General features: G+C 40.4%; 2 protein-coding genes across 7 annotated transcripts in view; both read right to left on the bottom strand.

Moving 5' to 3' along the window:
* The window catches only part of LOC125459640 (uncharacterized), a 36,937-nt gene extending 27,372 nt beyond the window's left edge, over positions 1-9,565 (bottom strand). Inside the window, exon 1 of the mRNA XM_048546257.2 lies at positions 9,472-9,565. Coding sequence (XP_048402214.1) covers positions 9,472-9,557 — 86 coding nt within the window. The 5' untranslated portion in view covers positions 9,558-9,565. The remainder of the gene's footprint in view (positions 1-9,471) is intronic.
* The window catches only part of LOC125459639 (uncharacterized), a 496,378-nt gene that overhangs the window by 263,886 nt on the left and 205,703 nt on the right, over positions 1-26,789 (bottom strand). The gene's annotated exons all lie outside the window — the stretch shown is intronic.

The following is a 26,789-nucleotide window of genomic DNA, read 5'->3' as shown; positions in this document are numbered from 1 at the left end:
AAGGTTCAGAAAAGATTTACCAGGATGTTGTTGTGAATGGAGGGTTTGAATTACAAAGATAGGCTGGATAGATTGGGACTTTTTTTCCCTGGAGCATAGGACATTGAAGGGCAACCTTATAGAGGTTTAGAAAATCATGAGGGGCATAGATAAAGTAAACAGCAAAAGGTCTTTTTGCCAGGGTAGGGGAGTTCAAAACTAGAGGGCATCTGTCCAAGGTGAGAGGGGAAAAATTTAAAAGGGACCAGATAGACAACACTTTCACAACAGAGGGTGGTGTGTAAATGGAATGCATTGCCAGAAGAAATGGTAGATGCATGCATAGTTGCAACATTTAAAAGACATTTGGACAGGTATAAATGTTTAGAGGGATATGGGCCAAATGCAGACAAATGGGACTAGTTTAGTTTGGGAAACCTGGTTGGCATGGATGGGTTGGACCAAAGGATCTGTTTCCATGTTTTATGACTCTGTGACTTATGCGGAGGTTTCATGATGATGTAGATAGTTAGTAGTGGCAACAGAGACAGTGATCTACTGTCAAGAACAACAGAGGACATATAAGGTGGGGATAGGCCACAGGAACAGAGGATGTGATCAATGAAGAAGTCAATCTTAGCGATGGCTCATTAATAATCTTGTTGACAAATTTTATATTATCTAGAGAAAATACACACTTTCAGAGCTACATTCATGCAGATTTGGCACCTTATTAAATTGATATAAATTGGTGCTAGAGTCTTGCAAAATGTTTGGATCCAAAGTGTACTATTTCACAAACATCCCACTAAACAAACACTGCTTCTGTTTTGGGTAACATAGAAATCAAATTGTAGAAACTTAAAACATGGAATTTTGAGAAAATATTAGGTTACATCTTAACAGGACTGTGGCTAATATCCTTGCAAAGAGATGTCCTCATGCTGCGTTGTTGCTTCAAACTAACGTGTCAGGGTTAGGGGTCGTGACGCATATTCTGAATTAGAGGGGAAATGAGCTAAATAGGAAGAAAGGGAAAACAAAGTCAAGCCTGAGTATGTCTTGAATACATAACAAACTCAAAAAGACAAATTTAAGGGCAATCCACCAGAATTCACATAATATTGGCAACAACATAAATAATCTAAATGCACAAATGGAGGTAAATGGTCATAAAATAAATTGTTATTACAGAAACACAGGAGTGGGAACTAGAAATTCAAGGATATTAGACATTTAGGTAAAACAGACAAGAATGAAATGAAAGCAGAGTTGTGCTGAATATATGATCAAAGATCTGAGGCTGTAAGAACAATGTGTGGAGTTTAGAAAGAACTAAAGAACAGCAAACAGCAACAGATATTGGCCACCAAAGAGTAATGGTAGTATGGGCCATGGTACAAGTCAGGAAGTGAGAGAATCTTGTAGCACATGCAACACAATAATCATAGGTAACTTCAATCTGTACACAGACTGGGGAAACCAACTGAGCTTTGAAGCTGTGGTGGATGAGTTTCTGGAGCATGTTAGGAATGCCTATCCAAAGCAGTACATTGAGTAAACCAAACAGACAGCAGGATATTCTAGATGTAGCATTATGTGATGAGTCAGAGCTCATTAATAATCTTGTTGTAAAAGAACCTTGAGGGGTAAGTGACCACAATAATGACAGAATTTTACATTGTATTTGAAAGTGAGCTTTTTCAATCTGAAGCAAGGGTGTTAAACATGAATAAGGGAAATAATGAAAGCAGGAGGCACAAGTTGGTTGAACTGGACTGGGAAAATACATTAAGTACGTTTGATTGTACATTAGAAATAGGTAATCTTTAAATAACTATTACATGGTTTACTGCAACTATACATTCCTTCAAGATGCAAAGACTAAAAGGTTAGAGATTGGCACATGTTACATGTCAATATCTGTGGACTTGGGGTGTATGTGGTCTGTGTCTATTGAGCCTCTCCAGAGTTCTTGGTGACTGATTTCCAACATGGTGGTTATTCAGAGCAAAGCTGAATCCATTGGGTGCTCCCTCTGATTTCTTCGTCACGTTTTCTGAACATCTGTCTTGTTTGGTGAGTTTGGTAAGATTGGAGTGTAATAACGTCAGTTGTGCTGCTGACAAGCATTAATCCTTGTCAATTGGCACCTTGCCACTGCCCAGTGAGAATCTCACCACATCGCTCCTGAAAATCAAACTATAAGGTAACATGATCTCAACATCGATATGGGCCTTGTCACAGGTGTTTGCCGATTCTGCCACACACCTCACCATGGGCTGCATCACTCAGGCCCCTGTAACATTCTGGCTTTCGTGATTGTTTTCACTCAGGAAGGTACAAGAAATCTCCCACATTTAGAGATTTGGGAGAAGCAGGTGATGAAAGAAGTTAGAATTAGTGAGAAGGTTGTTCGACAAAACTCAACAGGTTTGAAAGTTGTTAAGTACCCACGACTTGATCGTATACATCCCAGAGTGCTGATGGAGGTGGCTATTGAGAAATGAATGCATTGGTGAACAATGTCCAAAATTCTATTGGTTCTAGAATGATTGGAAGCTTGCAAATGTCACTATTTAAGAAAGAAGCAATGGAAGAAAACAGGAAACCACATTTCAGAAATTTCAGCCGTGTATTAGTAACAGGGAAAAAGGTAGAATCTATCATTGTGGACGTGATAAAGTGTCACTTGGATGAAATAAAGATCTGATTAGGTATAATCAGCATTGATTTGGGGATGAAAATTCATATTGACAACTTGGAGTTTTTTTGAGGATGGTGGGACTGTCCTATGAAGAGAGATCAGGCAAACTAGTCTTACACTCTCTAGAGTTTCAAAGAACGAGATGTGATACCATTGAAACTTACAAAATACTTAAAGGAATAGATAATGTTGGCAGGTAAGTGGCTTCCTCTGGTTGGGGAGTCTGGAACCAGGATCACAAGTTAAAGTGCTGTATTTTTCTATGTTCTATGTTCTAAAGTGTAGAGGGCTAACATGTAAGTCCACATTGAGGAAACTTTCTTTTTTAACTAGGAAGATTGTGAACCTTGGGAATTCTTGATCCAAAGGGCTGTGGAAGCTCAGTCTTTGAGTACAAAGTACTGTAGAAGTTTTTAAAGTTTTAATAATCAATGGCATAAAGTTTTAGGAGGGTGGTATGGGTAATGGCATTCGAGTGTTCAATCAGCCATGGTCGTATTATACAGACCAAGCTTAAATGAGCTGAATGGCCTACTCCCACTTCTATGTTCCTAACATGCAACTTAATGGGATATTATCTTTTACAATGTCATGAAATATTATATGTAAATATTGTAACGATCTGCATACTAGAATTTTCAAAGCACAGCCACGTCCTTACGCACACAGCAATGTACTTATTAACCAAAAGTTTTTAAAATTTCATAATTTAAGTGTAAACGTCAATACATGTTTTATGTATATTAAATATGAAGCTGTATAATCACTGTCACGTTAAGTATAAAGAATACATCACATTTAATTAACAGAATCTTTGATATTTTCTATGTTTTCTTGTCTAGGATAAGTAAAATCGAAAGCCATTCTATTCATCTTAATCTGACTGAAATCTGTTCCATCGACAATAAAACACAACTTGAGGTCTTTCATTATTGAGAATTCAATATTTTATTGAGCTCTCAAAAGTTCAATTATAGCCTTCAAACAGACAGAAAAAAAGACTACTTATACCAGTTAGTGAGATTTGCAGGAAAACAAAACCACATCATATAGGTGTTTCTTGTCCAGACTCATAATAGATATTACACTTGTGATTTTCCTCGGCATTGAGGAGCCTGAAGAAATGCAAAAGCTTTAATGTAAAATATTAAAAGTAAGAACCTTACTTCAAACTGAATGCAGATCATGGACTGAGGACATTTCTTAGCTACCAGCTATTTATTTCATATTATGGTCATTAAACAGCATATAACCTTTCACAAGCGCAGCAAATCCCCATACAATAGGAATCTGTAGTTGCTGAACCTTGCATGGATTTGTGATCTTAACTTACATTTCCATATGATGCTGTTTGATCCTGAATAATATTTTTACTGTGACCAAGGATCCATACAATTAAATACTGCATGAAACAAGGTCCATACACCATGATTGAAAATATCAAGCTCATGATCAGCTCTTTAAAGAGCATCAGGATGCTTTGTCAAACACTTTGAGATGATTAATTTCATGGAACAGTCAAGACTAAAAGGCTTGTGCGTCAGAGATGCCAAATTTTCTGATGGTTCATTCAGTGATAGTTCATTATGCTACAGTTGTGAATGATTGTTATCGAACTAAATAAATTAAGAGCAGATTTTCTCAGGACTTCTGACACTGCAGATATACCTTTCTTGTACAGATGAACAGAATTCCTGCTGAAGATGAGATTGGGGTGCTGAGGCCAGAGAGGCTTGACAGAGCCATCCCCTTGACAGACCATGAACCATTCCCCAGCAGACCAAGGTCAGATCCCTGGACTGAAGTGGAGAATGTTCCCTAGGTCAAGGCTCACCAGCCAGGGAAAATATCCTATTTACATCCATCCTTTCAGGCCTTTGCGAATTCTATGAGATTCTGTCATTCTTCAAACCTCTACAGAATATAGGCTCAATTTCCTCAGCCTTTCCTTCTAAAACAACTCCACCATCCCAGAGATAATTCTGGTGAATATCTGTTGCACTCCCTTTGTAGTAAATCTAAAATAACGGCGATTAAAAACATGCACAATATTTCAGATGTGATCGCAACGAGTCCTTGCAATGAAGGCGAACATACAGTTTGCAGTCCTTATTGATTATTGCACCTGCAATACTAGTTTTTAGTGACTCATGAACACAGAAACCCCAGGTCCCTTTGGACATCTACATTTCCCAAGCTCTCACACGTGAAGAAATATTCCAACTTTCTGCTCTTTTCCTGTCAAAAAGGATAATTACGCACATAATGACAAGATATTTCATCTGCAATGTTCTTGTCCATTCACTTACCCTGCCTATGTTCACTCGAAACCTCCTTGCATTTTCTTTACAATTCATATTCCTGGTATAATATGATAAGCAAATTTGGAAATATTACAACTGGTATCTGCATCCAAATCTTTTATATAGATGTAACATCTGTTGTCTTAGTACTGATCCTTGAAGTACTCCAATAGTAATAGCCCATCATCTTTGGAATGATCTATTTATTCCTACGCTCCTCTTTCATCTGTTAACCAATTCTCAATCTGTACTAGTACATCACCATAATCCAAATACATCACATCCACTGGTTTTCTTTTGTCTTTGTTACAAGTAATACCAAAAAAAACTCCAACAAGTTTGTCAAACATGATTTCCCTTTCTTAAATCCATGTTCACTCTGTCCAATACTAGTCATGTCATTCATATTCACAGATTTCCCTACTATTGAGACCAAACTGGTCTGTAGTTTTTCATTTTCCCTCTCTTCTTAAATAGTACAGTCACATTATGAAACATTGCAGTCTTTAGGAACCTTCCAGGAACCTGCAGAATTTTGAAAGATAATCCCCAGTGTATCTATTATCACTTGAGCAACCTCCTTCAGCACTCTGGCCTACAGCTCATCTAGTCCTGGAGGTTTACCAACATTTAATCCAGTTAAATTTTTACTAATGCTGATTTCTTTCAGTTCCTCCATTTCACACGTCCTTTGGTTCACTCATATTTCTGGAAGATTTTCTGCACTTTCCTCTTTGAAGGCAGAAATAAAGTAATTGTTAGATTTCACTGTAAATTCTCTTATTTCTACCTGTAAAATATTTATATTTACTCTCGCCTTTTTTCTTAGCCCCCCTTTCATAACTCTAAAGAAGCTTTTAGAATCTACTTTTTCTTTTCTTGCTAGTTTGCATTCATATTCTCCTTTTCCCTTGTTCATCAGTTTTCTGGTCTTCCTTATCTGGCATCCTTATAAGCCACTTCCTTTGACTGAACACAAGCTTTGAATTCTTTTGTTAGCCACAGTTGATTCACTTTTCTCATTGGCTGTTTCTGCTTTAAAGCAATGCACATCTGTTGTAGACCATGCAGTACTTCTTTGATTACTTGCCATTTCCTGTTAGCTGTCAAATCTATACCATAGAATTTAAAATATTTTGAAATTTAATTTAATTTTTAAAATTTAAAATATCCCAATCCGAGATTGCTTCTTCAAAATGCTGCACCAGAAACCTATTTTATGATGCTCTAGGACTTGATCCTTCACAGCATTCGTGCTGGTTAGGTTTACATTGTCTATGTGGAAATTGAAATTGCCCATTATTACTGTTTTACTCATGTCACAATAACATCTATTTTCCTGGGTTAAACCATGGTCAACATTACCACTACTGTTTGGTAGCCTTTAAATTATGTTTATTGCTCTTGTTGTTCATCAGTTCCACCCAGACAGATTGTATATCTTGATCATTCAATCTAAGGTCCTTTTCTCACTAACGTACTGATCTCGTCATTTACTGGGAATGCTAGTCCATCCCCTTTTTCCTTTTGTTTTATTCATTTGTGGGATGTGGGTGTTGCTGGCTGGCCAGCATTTATTGCCCATCCCGAGTTGCCCTTGAGAAGGTGGTGGTGAGCTGCCTTCTTGAGCCGCTGCAGTCTATCCACTGCGGGCGGACCACAATGCAATTGGGGAGGGAATTCCAGGGATTTTGGACCCAGTGACACAGTGAAGGAATGGTGACAAGTCAAGATGGTGAGTGGCTTGGAGGGTAACTTGAAGATGGCGTGTTCCCATTTATCTTCTAGCCTATCCTCCTTGAATGATGAATTCTCTTGACTATTCAGTTCAGAATCTTTGCCATTCTGTAGTCATGTCACTGTAATGATAATTAAATCATGTTTACATGAATGTATGCCTTAAAAACATCAGCTTTGTTGTGAATGCCGCATGTATTCAAATAGCGCGTCTTTCAATCTGCCTTATTAACATTATTTGACATTCTAATTCCATTCGATGCTGCCTTTGCTTTATCTAATTTCTGCTTTTGCTTATTACAGATTTACTTCCCGTTACCAATTTTATATCAGCGCTTCCTCTCAGGTCCTATCCCGTGCCAGTCTAGTTTAAATCCTTCCTGACAGCAGTAACAAATCTCCCAGAGAGAATATCAATCCCAGTCCGGCAAATCATTCATCTTATACAAGTTCCTGCAGAACCGGTCCCAATGTCTCAGAATTCGGCTGTCCTCGCTCCTACCACCAGTTCTCCAGTCATGTGTTCAATCACTTGATTTTCCTACTCATATGATCAGTAACGATGTGTTAATGGAGAGGAATCCTAAGATTATTGCTTTTGAAATCTTGCTTTTTAATCTCTTCCTTGAGCTCCCTCTGTTTTCAGAACACCATCCTCCTTCCAAGCTGTAACAATATGAATCAGGGCCTCTGGCTTGTACCCCCTCTCCCAATGGTTGTAGGATAATTCGATAACAGCCTTAACCTTGGCCCTACAGGGACACAATGAATCATCCTGGAGTTGCATCTAAGGGCCCAGAAATGCCGGTGTATTCCAATAACTAAAGAATTTCCTCCCGTGCAGTTGATCTGTCTTTGGTGCCAGTGACTTGGCTCTAATTGTTGTTTCTTGAGGAACCATTATCCTCACCAGTATCCAAAATGGGAAACTAATTAGCAAACCAAACTATCTCAGCGGACTCCTGTACCACCTGCCTGACTCTCTTAGAGTACTTGGTAGTCATCCATTCCCAATCTGTTTGCCTGCTCCTAAACTGCGGCATGAACACCTGCCCAAACATGTCATCCGCTTAATTCTTGAACTTGCAGGTGAGCACAGTGACTCCAGACGCTGCTCAAGTTCTAAAACCTGAAGTCCAAGTTTCTATTGCTGTGGTTGTTTGCTTGGGACACAGGATGGATCCACGACTTCCCATATGAAACAAGCTGTATATGTCACTCAGCTGAACTGCCCTGCCATATCTTACCCATTTAGATTATTTATTTTGCATTGAACAATTTACCTGTTATTTACTGAAAAGTTCTTTCAACTGTAGTGAAAGTAAAATTAAACATTGGAAGGTAAAACAATATAGACTGAAAAGAAGAAAATAAGGAGTATGCCCTTCATCCTTTAGATAATGCCTCACTCATGAAACTTATATCTGCTCGCCCTACTTGAAGTCAGCAGTCCACTTTCAAGCTACTTGGAGTTCTGTTTGGAGCTGAACTACAGTAACCAGAACGCACTCATTACCTAACCAGATGCTCCCCCTTGCAACCAGTGTATCCCTGGTTAAGGTTAGAAAACACTCCTTTACTTTCTGAACCCACTTAGAATATACAAATAATAAATACTCCTACTCCCAATAATGTTTACTGCTGCGACTGAACCAAAACTATAGTTGCCCATAAATTACAAAAATTTTGGCGATGAATGGGTAAAATATTCACCAAACATTAATCTTTTTTTGGGTGATGTCACATTTTTCTTAATCTCAGAATAGGACAGATCTGGGGGTGACAGACTGGACAGGACTGGCTAACTTTTCTCATGGATATTAATGAATGCTCTTCTCCCAGGGCTTCCTTTCACCTTACTCTTCTAATTGGTGCTGACTGCCTCTGGGTTTTCCTTTCACTCACCCACATAATGAATAAAAATAACAGCAAATACCAAGAGTCTCTGTCAACATTGTGGAGCAAGAAAACCTCACAGACACAAACATAGCCCAGCCAAAAACAAAATGAATGCTTTATCTATAAAGTAATAGATCACTTGCAGAAAATATGTAGCAGTTTTAGGGAGGCAAAAAGTCATATAGCCACTCACAAAGAAGTTAATGAGATGGAACAGGTTTCAGTAAAAGAGAAACAAAAGATATTGCTAAAGGAAACAAGGGATCCAAACCAATCATTTTGCCAAGAAAAAAAAAGTGTCAATGAATATCTCATTGATTCTAAAACAAAAACAAAAAGCTGTGGAAGATGGGAATCTGATGCAAAAACAGAAAATGTTGGAGAAACTCAGCAGGACTGGCACATTTGTAGAGAAAAAGCAGAGTTAATGTTCAGAATCCAGTTGCCTTTTGTCAGAACTGAAAATACTTCGGAAAGGGCCATATTTATACTGATGATGGGGTAGGGTTGGGGTGCACTGGAGTAAATAGAGCACACAGAGACAGGGACCTGTAAGAGAAAAGGAGATAGAGAGAGAGAGAGAGAGAGAGAGAGAGAGAGAGGGAGAGAAAGAGAAAAGGCATAAGCAAATAAAGAAATTTCTGATGATAAACCGAGAGAGAGAGATAAACACTAGGTACAAGGTGAACGTGAAATGTAAATGGTTGAAAATGTGTTGGCTCTGCTGGGAGCAACCTACACAAAACAGGATCTAGGAGTGTGAAGAAAAGGTAACAAGCATACAGTAGGGTGTACACATGCGGAACACGATCAATTCAATATTGATTCGCAAAGGATACAAGGTACCTAGGCAGTGTCTCCAGATTGCGTTGAGTTTCACTGTAGCACTGCAGCAGGCCTGAGACAGAAATATTGGCATGGTAACATGACATATTGAAGTGGCATTCAACTGGAAGATCAGGATCATTTTTAGAGAGAGAGCGTGGATGTTCAGTAAAGCTGTCTGAGTTTCTTCTCCCCAGTGTATATGTGACCACAGTGTGAGCAGTATTTACAGTCTGTTAGTTTGAATGAAATGCAGATATATCACTGCTTCATCTGGGAGGTGTGTTCTGGGGCCTTAGATATTGGGGAGAAATGTGATTACTAGACAGGTGTTCCAACTTGTGAGCTGGCATGGGAAGGACTTGATCCAGGGCAAGTGTCACTACAATATCAGATAGAATGTATAGTGCATAAACACAGTTTACAGCTTACATCAGTGCAATTACATGTTTCAGGAGGTATAACTCTTACAATTACAGATGTGTTAGAAGTAATTCTGCATCACAAAGAGAGTCGACGGTAGAGAACATATACACACTTCATAATCAAGAATTTTCACTTTTAGGCATGAATGATCTCAATCTTGTTTAACTAGCAATGCTACAACTGTGATGGGCTGGTAACTAAGACACACCACTCGGCCAGTCATGCTATTAATATAAACTTATTGATTCAAATCATAAAAATGGATAATTGCTTCCTTTTTGTGTTGCTATCCAGAATAAAAAGAAAACTATCAGGTTTCTTTAATGAACTCAAAATGAAATATTTATTGCAATACAAAGATGTGTTCCTAAAGCAAGTGCAAAAACCTGTTAAAAACTAAACTGTAATCCAAAATTAGAATTATAGCCCTTTAAATCCAAACACAGCTGCAGTCTCACAACACAACATGCAGAGATTTTTTTTAAATATTAGAAAAGTGTCAAAGATAAAAAGGCACATCTGTTGACCCAGGGTCTGAAAGCAAAGAATAGAATTTGAAAGCTTCACACAACCCCTTGGTTTTATATCTATGAAATCAAACTGTTGCAGCCATAGACTGATCGAAGTTCTTCTGTGCAGATTGGACTCGTACTGGAACTGAGTCTTTGGAAAGGGGTCACAGCTCAGCATTTCAGAGTTCACAAGCTAGTCAGAAGTGCTGATTTTAAGAAACTTGATCAATTTCCCAGAACTTCCAGGTCTTTAATATCAAAATTTAAGTCCAGTAAAGATTTCTAGGCAACCATTCGCATAGAGACTGCAGAGATTTTTTTCAAACCTAGGGTTTTTCTAGCAATTAAGGGCCATCAAACTCTTCTCTTCACTCTCGTAAAACTTTGCTGATCTTTTCTCCAAAGTCACGTGACTTCCTGTAATGTCATCTAAACCACAACACACTAAGCTGGTTGGATTTCTAAGAAAACACAAACTAATTCATTATCAATCAAGAAAACATTCAAACAGTTCTATGTTATCCAGTCTATCACATAGTCCTTAATATAAATTGTACCTACTAAAGCAAGAGGAATTAAATGAGTCTGAGCCAGAAAACAGCCAATCACGCCACAACTGTTCAAGAATCAGCCAATCATGGAACTGAGATCAAAGAATTGTGAGATAGAGAACAACTATCAAGGATCAAAGGATGGCCAGTCCCAATGGGCAAAAGATTTCATAGGGTTTCCCAGATTGCTGGAAGAGTCCAAGTAGAGAACAGAATTTAGAGAAATTAGCTAGGTTGGCACAAGAGGTTGGTTTTATGTTGTCAAGATGATGGAACTCTGCAAATAAAAAGGTTGGCAGAAACATGTTCTACTCCTGTTATTACTGAAGAAATTTCAGAAAGCAGATGAGCAGTGTATCCCACTTGAGTTTATTGATTAGTTTTTTCAAACTGATGTCATTCAGATGACATTACACCTTTGGAAATAAATTGTCACAGCAAGGTTTGAACTTCATGTCAGATGCTGAGAAGGCACAAAATCATCAGCCAAGGAAAAATCATCAACATCAATGATGGAGATAATGCTAAGTAGACATATTGGGTTTACCTTTGACTGGAGACAAATACAAGTATTCAAATGAATCAACTGCTTGAAGAATAAAGCCAACTTCCTTCAGTATAGACTTATTGAGTGTTTGATGATAATACTTCCTCACAAATTCAAGATAAGCTGTCTAAAATTCTTTGGAGAATACCACTGAGATGGAATGGCTGTCAACAGATCTAGCATACGGTCAATGAAAAATGCCTGGCTCAGAGATTCAGGATACCTCAAAAATGAAAATACCCCTTTCAAAAGGGTAGTAGTCCTCCTTGAAGGAAATTCATGTGATTAAAGGTCCTCCAGACAAGTAACAGAACAGTTGCTGGTTTCAGCATTGAAGATGTCTTCTGCACAGGATATCCCAAAGGTAAAAGAAAATCCTTCAGATTAAAGGGGCTTTACAAAGCTCACACTGTCAAGAACAAGCGCGAGCCAAATACCTACCGGTTTTCCAAGTGAATCCACCAAATTACCTACATTTGTGAAGCCAGGGATTTTGAGGGATGGGGATAAATTGTAATTATATGCATGAATGTATCGTAGAATGAAACTTGAGGGAGATATTCTACAAAGTGTTAGGTTTGGTAACTGAGAGTACTGAGGACTGCATTAAGCACAACCCGAAATTACAACAGAGTCAGAGGTTTACAGCACAGTAAAAAGGTCCTTTGGCACATTGAAACTGTGCCAATCAAAAACAAAAACAATCATCTAATTATCCTGATCCTACTTTCCCAGCACTTGACCCATAGCTCTGTATGCCTTAGCATTGCAAGTGTACATCTAACGACTTCTTAAATGTTTTCAGGGTTTCTGTTCCTACTGCTTTACATGCAACAGGTTCCAGATTCCTGTCACCCTCTGAGGTTAAAAAAAAACTGCACGTTCCCTCCAAACTGTCTGCCCCGATCATGGATCTTTTCACCAAGAGGAGACGTTCCTTCCTGTCCAGCCTGTCTGTGCCCTTCATAATTTTATACATCTCAATCATGTCCCTGCTCAGTGTCCTCTGCTCCAAGAAAAACAAACCTATCTAACTAATCTCTCTTCATAACTAAAACTCTCCAGACAGGCAACATCTGGTAAATCTCCTCTGCATCATCTCCAGTACAATCAGATCTCTCCTTTAAAATGGATTTCAGACTGCACACAATAGTTTAGCTGTTGCCTTATTAAGTTTTTATACAGTTCCAGTATAATTCCCCTGCTCTTAAGCTGTCTGCCTCAGCGAATGAAGATGAGTATCCCATGTACCTTCTTAAGATTCTTAATGTCATGGAGTGGATTTGTGTAGAAGAACTGCTCCAGATCTCAAAGTAGATAGACCACATACATCTTCCTCACAGTCTGAGTTATCTACCATACTAATATAACTTGTACCAATTTGCTATCATGTAATAAACTACATTTTGATAAAAATAAAGCACCATCACCAAGTGGTTTTCCTGTCTCACACTAGAGTTCACTAGACCCTTGCAGCTCAACCTAAAAGGAAGGTAATGGTGGCAAATCTACTGGATGTATCTTTCACCAAGGTGACTGTGGTGAGGATCCAACAAACAAAACCTGTTACTGCGTTTTAAAAGGATAGGAACATTTAAATAGTAAATAGGACTTGATCTGAGACTTTTTTTGAAAATGTCATGTCTTCTGTTAGAGGCAGACGTCACCCCATCAAAGTAAAGAGGCGTGAAAGTTTTCACTCCTAGTTGCACATCTTCCAACTTAGCAGAGACATATGAAACTTATTACTGCCATTGTGGATAAATTCCCTGGGTACCTACAAACATTTTCTTTAAAAAAGAATACATAGCCTGGAATCTTGTGCTTAGTGTGCTGGTAAGAGAAAAAAACAAATGATTTGGGAACCATTAACAGTAAAAGAAAAATCATGGCCCACATAGCCAGATGGAGTCTGGTAAATTTCAGACTATTATTTTGAGAGATGATTTCATAGCCGAGGGAGCCACTGACAGCTTTATTGCATGGGTTTTGTTATTAATTCATATTCAGAATATCCCTGCTTATCCTGACACAAATCACCAGTTGTTCAAAGGTCATTTTTCATTAATCATTTCAGAAAAAAAATGTACCATTCAAGCATCTTTCATAAGGCATTGCTCATCTCATATGTTACTTTTCTTTCTAACTTGAAAACCTTACACAACAGTGCATGAATCCGCATTTCATTGTCTCTCTAAGGTATCATTCACTTGATATACTTTCTTGTAAACTTCATTTAGACTGTTTGGGCAGAGTTCTAGACAAAGGAGCCATATTCAGCATATGTAGGAAGAAATAATGAGTTTGTATTAATTATTCTGAGATTAAGATACATGTAAATTAAAGAAAAGAGGCAATTATTGAAAAGACAAAGTATTTGCATAAGAAAAACTAAGAGTCTGGACTATTCAGCATGTTGTGATTATAAAGATAATGGGGGGAATGGAGGAGGTAGTGGTTTTGACCTTTATGACTGACAACAGAAGCAATATCAGCCAAGGTGCCAGGCAGCTGATTTGCTATCAGACCACTTTCAACCAGTGATAAAATTAACGTTTTAGACCATGTGTTAGAAAGACTGGATTTTATTAGGTGTGTGTTATTTTCTCAGGGAGTAGCGAGGGTCTGGAATTGACAGTCAGCTGGTGTGGTGGCTAAAGGATCTGCATGCTAACAAGAGGAAGCTTCCCTGCACCCTGAATTAGGCAAGGATTGCATCAGAACTGTTGGTCCTCGTGATCTCCAGGGCTGCTTTCAATTTCCTGAAAGGGTCAGAGGAAAGTCTTCCAGAGTTATTTTTTGCTATTATTGGCTCTGTTTTTTTCCCCCGTCATGAGGAATTACTGCCTTTCTCAGGAGATTTCGAGACGGCAGCTCTGAGGTGGGTGGGGCTGGGGAGGAAGAAGCATTTTGTCATGATGTCTGAATCATACAGTGTTAGACTTGATAGCTAGCCTTTCTCTGTCCATGCATTTTATGTGTGTATCACCCCTGTTCTCACAGTCACAGACAGTTCCACTCTGGGTCTGTAAAAGTCCTGTAGGGCTCCTTCTGGTCTGATATATTTTTCAGTTCATTTATACACGCAAACATGTGATTCAGGAGGAAAAAGGACATTTAGCTAATTCTTGTTCAACCAGCAACAAAGACTTAAGCTCAGTAATGGGACCTCTCCCCATCTTCTCATCTCTTCCCCTTACGCATTGTGATAAAGCTGTGAACATATAACGGAACATAGGACAGCATTGATTCCATGGTGACTAAATCAGCTACAATCAGCATTGTGGTGAGTGCAAAGTCAGTCTCCCTGATAAGTGGGATGTAAGTATCACTGCAGCTGCCCTCACTACATTATTTGAATGCAATTAAACACAATATTCCAAACATTTTGAATGAGAATGTTAATAAATATAACATATTTTAAAAAAGAAGGCAGCCACTAGTAGTATTTGTCCCTATTGTTGATAGTCATTTGATGAATTAAATGTTCTGCAATCCTGCACGGCATTACCGTCTCGTCGGAAATAGATTCGAACCACTTGAACTAGAGAGCAGCAAGTTATTCATAGCTACCATCATCAGATAAAAACTCAATAAATTGCAAGCTCCTATAACATTTATAATTAAATCACGCAAAACAATTTTAGGGGCTCAATGAATATTTTATTTAATAATGTTTATGCTTATAGTTTATTTTTCAAGTTTATTTGGATGCTCCCTAAACTGAATTGAACACAATGTGTTCAAACAGAAAATAGCAGAAAGTAGAGGCAGGCTGTTAAGGAACTAATCCATAACTCTTAACAATGTTAAATTCTATTGATAAAGACAGAATCTATGAGACAAATGAATCAGCCATTGCCAAGAAAGGACTCAAGGATAATATCAAATTAAAGTAAAGGAAAACACGTTTTGATAATTAGTGATTGTTCATCATATTGTAAAATATTTAGAAACCAGCAAAGGATGGCTAAAAATGACACAGAAATTATAATATGAGAATAAACTCAATGGAAATAAAAAAAGACAGCAAGAGCTTGTATATATATTGCCAGGATATGAGACCAGACATCTAATTCATGACATAATCTGATTAAGAAACAGTAACTGTTATTTGAGAAGTATATAACGTGTCAGATCCACAGGACTTGCTCAGAAAGTAAAACCACAAGATTCCATGGTTTCAAACAAAAACCTGTAAACATTAAATGGCAAATGCACTCAAGACAGATCCCATGGATTTCCCAGCAAATTTCCTTCAATCATTCATTAAAAAATGGGTCATAAAATCACATTAAACTTCACTCAGGTTAACAATTTTTTTTTTTGCTAATCTAGCCTTAAAACTCCCTCTCAAGGGCTAGTACATTATAGACTGCAAAGGTTGGTTTAGTTCAAGTCGATCATCAATCTTTTCTAAATCTACACAACCCCAGGCTTCCAAACTGCGCTGTAGTACTCATTCACAAGAACAGTTCTTCAGTGACAGCTAACTTCACCATGCCAGTCCTGCCTGCGGGTTTCCCCCCAAACTCCAGTCAAGTTCAGTCCCATCTAGAAAATACCGCTTATGAACTTTTCAACTTCCACCATCAGCTACAATGAAGTACTAATGTTTTGCAGAGTTTTTCCAAGACCTACATGGGTTCTCCCAACATAGAGTTAGCAGCCTTATCACTTGCTCAGCTCCGCAGGATTTTGTCTGTGTTCTGACTCCACACTTAAACTGCCTACTAATTCTTAGAACTTCTTTGAGTTGTTTGAACAGCACAGAACCATCAGATTGTTTTGGCTTTGCATCAAGTCTGCTACAGAGAATTTATATCAGAGATAATGGGAACTGCAGATGCTGGAGAATCCAAGATAATTGAGTGAGGGGCTGCATGAACACAACAGGCCCAGCAGCATCTTAGGAGCACAAAAGCTAACGTTTCAGGCCTAGACCTTTCATCAGAGAGGGGGATGCGGTGAGGGTTCTGGAATAAATAGGGAGAGAGGGGGAGGTGGATCAAAGATGGATAGAGGAGAAGGTAGGTGGAGAGGAAAACAAGAGAGTTGCAGTGGGAGGGAGATCCCCCGAGGTCTTACGGAGGGAGGAGGGTAACATCTTCAGGTTAGGCATCCCTGGAAGAGGCTTCGCAGTGAGGTTAAAATTGTATCAGAGATAATGGGAACTGCAGATGCTGGAGAATCCGAGAAAATAAACAGCGGAGTGTTTGGCCTGCTGTGTTCATCCAGCTCCACAAAATGAAAATGCTGCTACTACAACAAATCATGTGCTAGGAATTCTGTGGTGCATAATTCACCTCGACTTTCCAATGTCTGTCCAACATCTCGGAGGTACATGATAGGAGTATGATGGGATACTCTCCATTTGTCTGGATGTGTGAAGCTCCAATACAATCAAGAAACTCAACCCCATTAAAAACAAAGCAATCCTCTTGACTGACACCACCACATCCTTCAATCTGTTCACCACTTTGGTATTAATGTGCATCATCTACAAAATGCACCGCAGTAACCCATCAAGGTTTTCTTCAGCAGCACTATTCAAATCTACAAATCTCTACCTTCTAGTAAGACGAGGGTAGCAGATACACAAGTACACTAGCACCTGGAAGCTCTCCTCCAAGTCACATACCATCCAGACTTAGAGCATTATCACTTTTCCTTCACTGCGACCTCTAGAATTGTCTTCCTTACATAACTATACTTCAAGCCTGCAGCAATTCATGAAAGCTGCTCATGACCACATTCCCCAGGTTAGTTACAGTTGAGCAATTAATGTTCGTATCCATCAACAAATATCTAAAAATTTCCATCATAGACAGTTGCTAGCCAAACTTACAGTGCAGAAGCAGAGCCACCTGGAGCAATGGCCACTGCTGGGAATCCAAATTCTACAATGTGGAAACAGACCATTCAGCCCCATCAAGTCCACACCAACCCTCTGAAAAGCATCCCACCCAGGACCCCCCAATAACCTTTTATTTCCCATGGCTAACCTACCTAGTCTGCACAACTCTGGACACTATCAGCAAATTAGCATGATTAATCTAGCTAACGTGCACCCGTTTGGACAGTGGGAGGAAACCAAAGGAAAGCTCACACAGATGCAGGGAGAATGTCTGCGTGGAGTTTTCACAGTCACCTGAGGCTGGGCTCGAACCCAGGTTCATGGCGCTGACAGGCAACAGTCCTAACTTCTGAGCCACTGTGCCATCCCGACGACAGGCAATCCCCAGAGTCAAGGTGATGAAACTCAGATACGGAAATGTCCAGGTTCTCGAGATAAGGAAAAGAGGGGACATCAGATGGGAATGAGGGTTGAGAGTTGAAGAGAAGGTGGGCAGGGTGCATCCAGATGGCCTATATCTTGATTGAGGGTAAGACAACAAGTGGACTAGGAGAGGAGGTGCCATTACCAACATCATCCTTCTCCAAATCCTCAGCCTCACGCAGCTCATAAAGAGTACCTGGTGAATTATGGATAACCCACCCCTCCTTCAGTCAGTGAGCTTGCCTGTAGTCCCCAAAAAAAATGCTGCCCGAGATGCAGACAAAGGGGAACTTTTGCTCAGAGGGTCATTAACCTTTGTAATACTCCTTCCTAGGCTGGGTCATGGGACATATTCCAGGCTGAGTTAGACAGATTCTTGATCTACAAAGGAGTTACATAATTCCAGTCTATGGTAGGGGAAGGTGGAGTTGAGGATATGACTGGACCAGCCATTATCTTATTCAATGGCAGAACAGGGTCAAAGGGTCAATTAGACTATACCTACTCCTGTTTCTTACACTTTTGTACACTTTCATTGATGTTAATGATTTAAGTAAGGCCCTTACACATCAATGTATGGTAAAACCAATTAAATGCCAATGCAATATATACCTCTACTTACCTCAAAACAATGGTGAATTTACTAAGATGATAAATTTTTGGTGAATTAACTAGAAAAATTCTTGTGAAAAATCTTTGTGTTTGTACTTTGTTGTTTACATTCATCATTCAACAAATATTTTAAACTTAAAAATCAAGGATTATTCATTCTTAAGCTTTAGTTTCAACACGCTAAGCCTGTGGAATAACACAAGACGTTTTCTGCACATGGAATAGTTTTATGTATGTGGATGAAGAATGTATAGTAAGCTGTACAGGTCACAAAAAACTGAAGATCTAAATTCCCATGTCGGCGTGCTAATTCATAAAGCCAAGTGTTTTAATGAGGGACATTTATCAGCAATGAATACACATCACAGATCTTGTCACAGCTGCAGATTTCTGTCTGTGGCCTGTCTCATTAGACTGGTCATTGACTTGCCAAGGTTCAAGAATCCTTCACGAACCTGCCTTTTGCAGGATTAACTAAATACTGTCAGGAGGAATTGTAAAAGACAGTAGAAAATTCTCATCAAAATTCCCATTTGCTGCCAGTATTAGATATTTCCTCAGTGGAGATCCATAGAGAAATCTTTAACACATGGAATTATTTATAAGAAGCAGGCCTAATTATGCAATGTAGGAACATGTTTAAACAATCCATAGTTTTGTTTAGTATAGCCTAGCAGAATCATTGGAGATCTCAGAGAGTGACCATCCTGCCGTTTCATGAGTCATCCTAGATAAAAGACCGATACTTAGTCTTGCAAGACATGGAAAACAGGTGGCCTAGTAAAGTTTTGGTGCTGATAATGGAACAATCAGAATGCTAAAGGGCAGCAGCTGCACAGGGACTGAGAATATGAGAAGAGGACTTCAGCTTCCTTTAGGGGCACATGAGAAGGCAACAGGAAAGCATTTCCACTCCCCCATCCTCAGCATTGTTCACTAACATTGAAAATGAGAGACTCCGACAAGAAAATGCAAGACTATGCACAGAAAAATGAACAGAGGATCTACCCTTAGATAGGCTACTACTACATAAATATTTCAACTCAATCCAGATGGGAAATATTTTTTAAACATTTTGTTTTGTTTATTCACTCATGGGACATGGGTGTTGCTAGCTGGCCAACATTTATTGCCCGTCCCTAGTTGCCCTTGAATATGTGGTGATGAGCTGCCCTCTTGAGCTGCTTCCATGTGCTGTAGGTTGATCCACAAAGCTCCTAGGGAGTGAATTCCAGGATTTTGACCCAGCAACATTGAAGGAACAGTGATAATTTTCCAAATCAGGATGAGGAGTTGCTTGGAGGGGAACCTGCAGGTGGCAGTGTTCCCATGTATCTGCTGCCCTTGTCCTTCTCGTTGGAAGTGATTGAGAGTTCGGAAGGTGCTGACTAAAGGCTTTGGTGAATTTCTGCAGTGCGTCCTGTATTCGGCACACACTGCTGCTACTGAGCGTTGGTGGTGGAGGAGAGAGAGGATGCTTGTGGGATGTGGAGCCAAGCCAGTGGACTGCTTTGTCCTGGATGGTGTCAAGCTTCTGTAAGTTTAGAACAAAACAATTTTACCTGGGAGCATAGTTTAACTTGTAGACAAAGAAACACTGTCATCCATTCTTATGGAAAGTACAACAGATTTCAAATCAGACAAATGAACACACTTTGGTTGCCCAATTCCCAATGCCTTCCAGTAGAATGATATGCCTTTGATATATGCTTTCTCATAAAACCCACCAAAGGATTTATAAAGTGCAAAGACAAGATGCATTCCTCCAGATTTGGCTTGCTTCCTTATCAACCAAAGCAGAGCAGGTGTTAAGAAGGTCATTCCTGAAAAAAACAAAACCCCTGTTGTGAATCAATTGTATGTAGTGTATTCTGTTTTAAAAACCATTCTGCTGAGGCCACAGGAAGCTGGCTTTCGCTCAAAACTGATGCTGCGAGAAGCCGAACAGGAAATCAAAATGGACTGAGAACCGGCTTCAATGGAAGCATAATTCTGTAATCTAATAGATAGACATTGCAATGGTCGTATTCAGCTTGAGGCACATAACAGTAAACCTGAAAAAGATAAACTGGACACAGGATAACTAAGTTAGTGGTTGATATAAATGTAGTGTTGCTGGATTAGTGGAAGGTTAAGATTATTTAAGTTACTGTCGGCTATGGAAGCAGTTTGATACTGCATTGGAAAGTGAACTCAGGTATTGTTGTATTTTACCTCCACTCAATATCTATTACATGTGTTTCAAATGCAGCTCTCCTGTACACCTTATCCTATCTAGAAAGTCATCACATTAAAGATCACACCAGATATAGAAGAATAAGAGACAACCTTACTGAAACATACAAGATTCTTAGACAAGTTGACAGGATTGATGCAGAAGGGTTGTTTCCCCTGCCGGGAGTGTCTAAAACCAGAGAACATAACCTCAGAATAAGGGTTCACACATTCAAGACAGTGTTATGGGCCATACTAAACTCCCTTAAAATATTTCTGAAGAAGCATCAAGGCCCAAAACGTCAGCTTTCCTGTTCCTCAGATGCTGCTTGGCCTGCTGTGTTCATCCAGCTCTACACCTTGTACCTCCCTCAAAATAGATTATGAAGAAAACCTTAAACCCCAACTTTTTCTTATTTTTAAAGCCCAGTGCAAGGCATTGTGTTCCAGACGGCTATCAATTGGTCAAACTACCAGGTTTGAAGCAAAACACTTTATTCTTACACTATAGTCAAAACACAAACAAAAGAAAGAAGAATTGTAATATCTTAACTCTATTGGAAGACGACCAGAACAACAGATTATTCTTCTACTACACAGCAACTTTTCCAATATAGTAACATTTTATAAACACATCCTTGGCAAAGGCAAATTCAGTGAAGTAGATGATCTCATAATCTTTCCTTCTGGACTGGAGAATTGCCTATCAAGTGAAAACTCAGAGACAGACAGACCATGAGGCCGAGTGACAGTGATAGACAGCGAGGCGGGGAGAGAGGGAGAGATGGAGAGAGAGAGAGAGAGAGAGAGACACGCACGCACGCACACACAGAGACAGAGAACTCTTGCAATGAGCTGTCGCAGGGAGAGATGTATAGCAGCTTCATAACCCCATCAACTTACTAAAAGCTAAACTAAAATCCTGGATCTGTAGGAGCTTGACTCTACCCTTTCATGCTGCTTCTATTGTTTCAACTTGGGAGAAAAAAAGGGCTCACAAGCTGTTTACTTTATTTGTTTGGAGCAGACTACTCGGTACCTGTGATCAGACATAATGGGAATTGCAGATGCTGGAGAATCTGAGATAACAAAGTGTGGAGCTGGATGAACACAGCAGGCCAAGCAGCATCTTAGGGGCATAAAAGCTGACGTTTTGGGCCTAGACCCTTCATCAGAAAAGGGGAATGGGGAGATGATTCTGAAATAAATATGGAGATGGGGAGTTGTACCTGTCTCAACTTCTCTTTTTAAAAAACGCCAGGAAAAAATAAGTGAGACTGAGGAGGAATTTCTTGTCCCAGGGGGTAATGAATCGGTGGAATTCTTTATTGTGGAGGGCTGTTGAGGCCAGGTCATTACACAAAGTAAAGGCTGAGATGGGCAGATTTTAACTCTGTAAGGGCATCAAGGGTTTTGGGGAAAAGGTAGAAAAGTGAAGTTGAGGAATATCAGATCATCCATGATCTCAGTAAATGGTAGAGGAGACTCAATGGGCTGAATAGCCTCGCCCTTCTCCTATACCTCATGGTCTGTAGTCATCAGAGTGTGTTTTAACATGTGCAAACAATAGGTTTTTTTGCTGATTGGCACAGAGATATAGAGCAGATAGTTCTAGTGTTGTTGGTTGTATATATTTTTGCTAAGAGTGAATAATCTACCACTGAATTGAGATGGTAAACTTCTAGATTTTAATATAGTTGAAAATAGCCTTACACAGAGTGGAATCCAGCAACTCACAGCTAGGTTACAAGTTTCACTTTATAGATTGGCTTTTCCAGTCTGTTGTTTACCTGCTCAGTTGCAAAATTGTTAAACTACTTACTGACCCAAACGGAACATCTATAAACATGTAGACAGATATATTGATACAGTCTTCATTTAATTTCAGAGATTAATACATTACACCGCTGTGGAGGTTGTCAACACATATCCTGCACAGATACAATGGACCTAATGATCCCTTTCTGTGTCTCAACTTTATTTTTAATCAACAGGATGTTTGGAATGGCAAACTGCCTGACCTACCAATGGATGAATCAATTAGAAATGCATTTCCATTGATCCTGGTTGCCCCTTAGAAGCAGGGACATAGCTGGCCAAGATCAAGTCTCCCATCCCATTCGGAGAGGAAGTCCTGCCTCAGACAGATTCCAGCTAACTAGCTGGGGTGGGTGCAATGAGAGGTATAAGAGTTGTGATGTGTAGTTATTGCCTTGTGGGGTTTGCCTTCAATGGACACAAGGGGCTCCCTGTGGAGTCAACCATCCAGCCATTCCTTCCCAACACCAGTAGAAGCTATTGCACTACCCTCCTGATGTGGACTTCTCCCTGTCATGGGTAATGCAGAGCCAGAGATGCGACAATGTACTTGAATGGCTATAAATTTGCCATTTCACAGCTTCAAATGACTCAGTGACAGCTGGGCAGCCCACTGCCTCCAGTACTTTGTAACATTCAGCTACAGTGGGCATCCTTATCTTGTATTTTATTACATCCCTTCCCCTTGACTATTCTCAAACTCATTGGCAGGGGGCTGTAGACTTTCACACTGTATTGGCAGAGGCAGGATTTTCCGATAGGCTTCACTCTGCTGACCTTCGGGAAAAAATGGGTCCCAAACCCAAGCGTGGCAGCAGTAAAAGCTGCTCAGCAATTTTCACAATGGATCCCCTCAGTGGCACCCTTCCTATAAAGGACAGCAGGCAAGTTCCATTTCAGACAGCCTTGCCAGCATTGTGCCATCTCTGATGTGCTTCCCATGAGTGCAGGCAGCTATCTCGAATGCGAGTGTTCCCCTGCTGTGGGAAATGTCCCTGACGGGGGTTGCTTTTGGTGCCAGAGGTTACAGAAAAGGCAGCAGTGGCCCAAACAGTTTCTCCAGCAGAGTTCACTCTGCGGGCCTACTATTGTCAGCAATCATTGTTTTAGTTCAATTCATGCTTCAACAAGCAGGAGCCCTTGAGATTCCTAACCTGTGACACCAGCAACCATCCAGGATATAGGCAGGTGAGGGGAAAGCGGAGGTGAAGCCTAAGATTAACTATGTTTATTTGAAATGGTAGAGAAGGATTGGGGGGGCATATGACATTCCCCTGTTTCTATTTCAGTTCAAAGTTTGTGCTGTGATATTAACAGAGGTATAATAGATCAATTTTGATGGAAGTACATGGAAATGTCAAATCAGCTCAAGGACAAGTAGGCCATTAAGGTTGTGAGCAATATGGCTCAGCCACTGCAACGAGGGCTATGGAAGGGGTAGAGTAAGTGGCAAAGCAATGGATTTTCTGATACGAGCTGAAGACAATGACTTTGATCTTCCATGTTTAATTCAAGGAACGTGTATCCCTTCAAACAGGCAGTATAGTTTCAGTGAATAAATTAGTAAGGTGATGGAAAGATTGCGCATGTCTGTCAGCTAAACTCACGCCTAGCGATGATGTCATCTCTAGACTGCACATAAGGACTAATGATGATGAAGGATTCTGGAAGTCAGAATGTAGTATAATGAGAGTAGGCAATTCTAGGGAAGCTTTGGTCACTCCTTATACATGCAAATAGAACAGCATGGAGGCATGACAATGAACAAGAGCATCTGGAATGTGGGTTATCTATCTAAGCTCTCAGCAGTTGAGGAAGGAAGTTTTTGGTATGATTTGGTGATGGCTATTTAATTTAAAATTAATTTAAAATCAGAAGACAAATACGAAGATGGTTATGGAAGGTGACAATCTGTTGGAGATCTAAGAGAAGAAAAAGAAATTGAAGAAAACTTTTAGATAGCAAAGATGGACACTTTGAGATGGGGAACGGAAGTGCAAGGATCAGAAGCCAAGATGCAAGAAATATTCCCAGTGTTAGATAATATGGAGCGACGGAGGGCGGTTTGTCAGAATGCACTTGAAGTTACAAGGATGGCAGGAGTTTAGAAATGATGCAGCAGCAAGAAACAGAAATGTTAAGCACAAGGATCTTAAAAGCCATTGGGCAATATGTTGTAAAGGCCTGAACAACATGACCAATGGCAAAAAAGTGAATTGTGTCAGAAGTCAGGTGAGGACTTTAATATTGGGAGCAAATCATATTTTCAAACACAGTTCCCAGCATTGTGACAAAACGCTTGCTAGGCAGTGGTGAGATACCTACTAAAAGTGATCATTGCTCGCTAACAGCTTCATTACCAGTGAATCCAGCTTCAGTAATAGGCAGCTTTCTAATACACCTCTTATGCGCAGGAAACTAGACATTGGCAGTTCCTGACACGAAAGTCAGAGCAGACTTTAGCTCAGCTGCTTGCATTTCCAGGCTTCTATCCTGGACACTGGCCATAATGTCTCAGGGCACAATCGGGCAGCATCTGCACGCACCCCATGTCTGTGAATACTGGCATCTGACAACTGCTTGCCTCTCAGAACCCTTGTGGCACAGCAGCGATCCATTTGTAGGATGCTTCTGTACTTTAAAACTGCACTTTGGGTGCATCAGCAACTAGTATTGCAATGCATCTGCGAGGGCACTTTGTGCATAGCTCAGATTAGAACAGGCTGCATCTCAGGGCTGCTCACCTGCTCTCTTAGCACTCACTCGCTTAGTGCATCACGGCATCCATGCTTTTCTTCGCTACACTTTTTAGTGCAGTCACTGAGCCAGGCAGCTCGTCATATTGGTCGGCAGTCCGCTGACGTGTTTCTGCACAGCACCACGCCACATCAGTCTCACAACTGCACCAGACATCAGTAGCAAATGTGACAAACACACTCTGAATACATTTAAATACAGTTCTAGGGCCTGCAGCTGGGCTGGAGGGAGCCTGCTCTACATTGGAGCCCATTGACATTGAAGGCTTGGTTGGGTAATGTTTATGTTTAGAAAGCCCAGACATATAGAGTGTATCCCTGCCAGGGGCCAGTGTCCCATCCCCGGCTTGAAATGCCACAGGGCTGAGGGTGGCAGGCAAGGTGGAGGTCAAGGACCCAGTAACCTCTGGTGTATCCAAAGAGGAAACTTCTGAGGAGCCTGTGTGTGGTTTCTTTCTGTGAGTATCTCCTGGCTTGAACATGTCTCCTTGTGAGAACAGACCATTTGGTCTGAGCTGAAGTTGGCCTGCTGCTTAGGACCAATGGTTAGGGTGAAGGAGTACAGGTCAATGCACATATTCAGCAGGCCCTGTTGTCACTCCATGTCAGCCAATGTTTGGGCTTACTCGGTCCCCATAGCTTCGCTGCAGTCTTGCAGGGGTCTGGTCTTTGGCAGCTCTCTATGTCCCTCTGGCCTGGGGTATTACTTCTTCAGCCATTTGTGGAGACATGGAAGTCATGTGCGCACCTGTTTGGGTTCCCAACTCTTATCTAGTTCCCACCAAGGTGTCAGTGTCTGAGCTTATGGGAAGCAGAGGCAAACACTCTCCTCCTGTGAACTGCTGGAGGGCCTTCCAAGTGGACAACCAAGAAGATGGTCATCCCACTCCAAACTACAAGACCCAAAAGACAGAAGGCTTGGTGGTCAAAGATTACAAGCAATGAATGAGACTGACAGTGAGGTTAATGTGAGAGGTCCACTGAAATGAAGGATGCTACCTACTTGAATTGATGGGAAATGGATGGCTCAGCATCCCAACAGGGCCAGGTCAGGATTCTCCCCTCATGGGGGTGGAATTGACAGGTTTGTCATCCGAATGTCAGGCATCCCACTACCCAGCCAGGTCTTTTCTGCCCTATTGAAGGCTGTCTTGTCCTGGAATGAGAGAAAGGGATGGTCTGAGTGAGACAGAAGTGGGTGGTACAGCTGTTGGTCCTTGTGAAGGAGGGGTGGTAAGGTGCCCCAAGCAAATGAATAGACAGCATTGAGGGGCATGGAGGCTTTGTATAATGGGATGCTCGAGCATGGAGTGAGAGAGTGAGTGAAAGATAATGTTGCCTGTAGCTTTGGTAGAGCATTAACCTTTGTATAAGATGGGTGCAGTAACAGGGATAAAGGAGGTGCAATGTAGGAGAAAGAAGGTGATGGCGATTACCCTGGTAGAGCACAGAAGTCTATTGACTTTCTGCAGCACTGCTGGACATTTCCCAGGGCGGTTTAGACTACTCTAATCCAAGACACAATCTTAGACCAGGCTGGCACAGTTCTGATGACATGGCCTGCTCTATCTATCTGGAGGTAAAAGAACATCCCTACACTGCATCACCCCATCAACCAGGACA

The sequence above is a fragment of the Stegostoma tigrinum genome, chromosome 16 (genome assembly GCF_030684315.1).
Source record: "Stegostoma tigrinum isolate sSteTig4 chromosome 16, sSteTig4.hap1, whole genome shotgun sequence".
In the NCBI taxonomy this organism is placed as follows: domain Eukaryota; kingdom Metazoa; phylum Chordata; class Chondrichthyes; order Orectolobiformes; family Stegostomatidae; genus Stegostoma; species Stegostoma tigrinum.
This window is presented reverse-complemented; position numbering and strand designations above follow the sequence as displayed.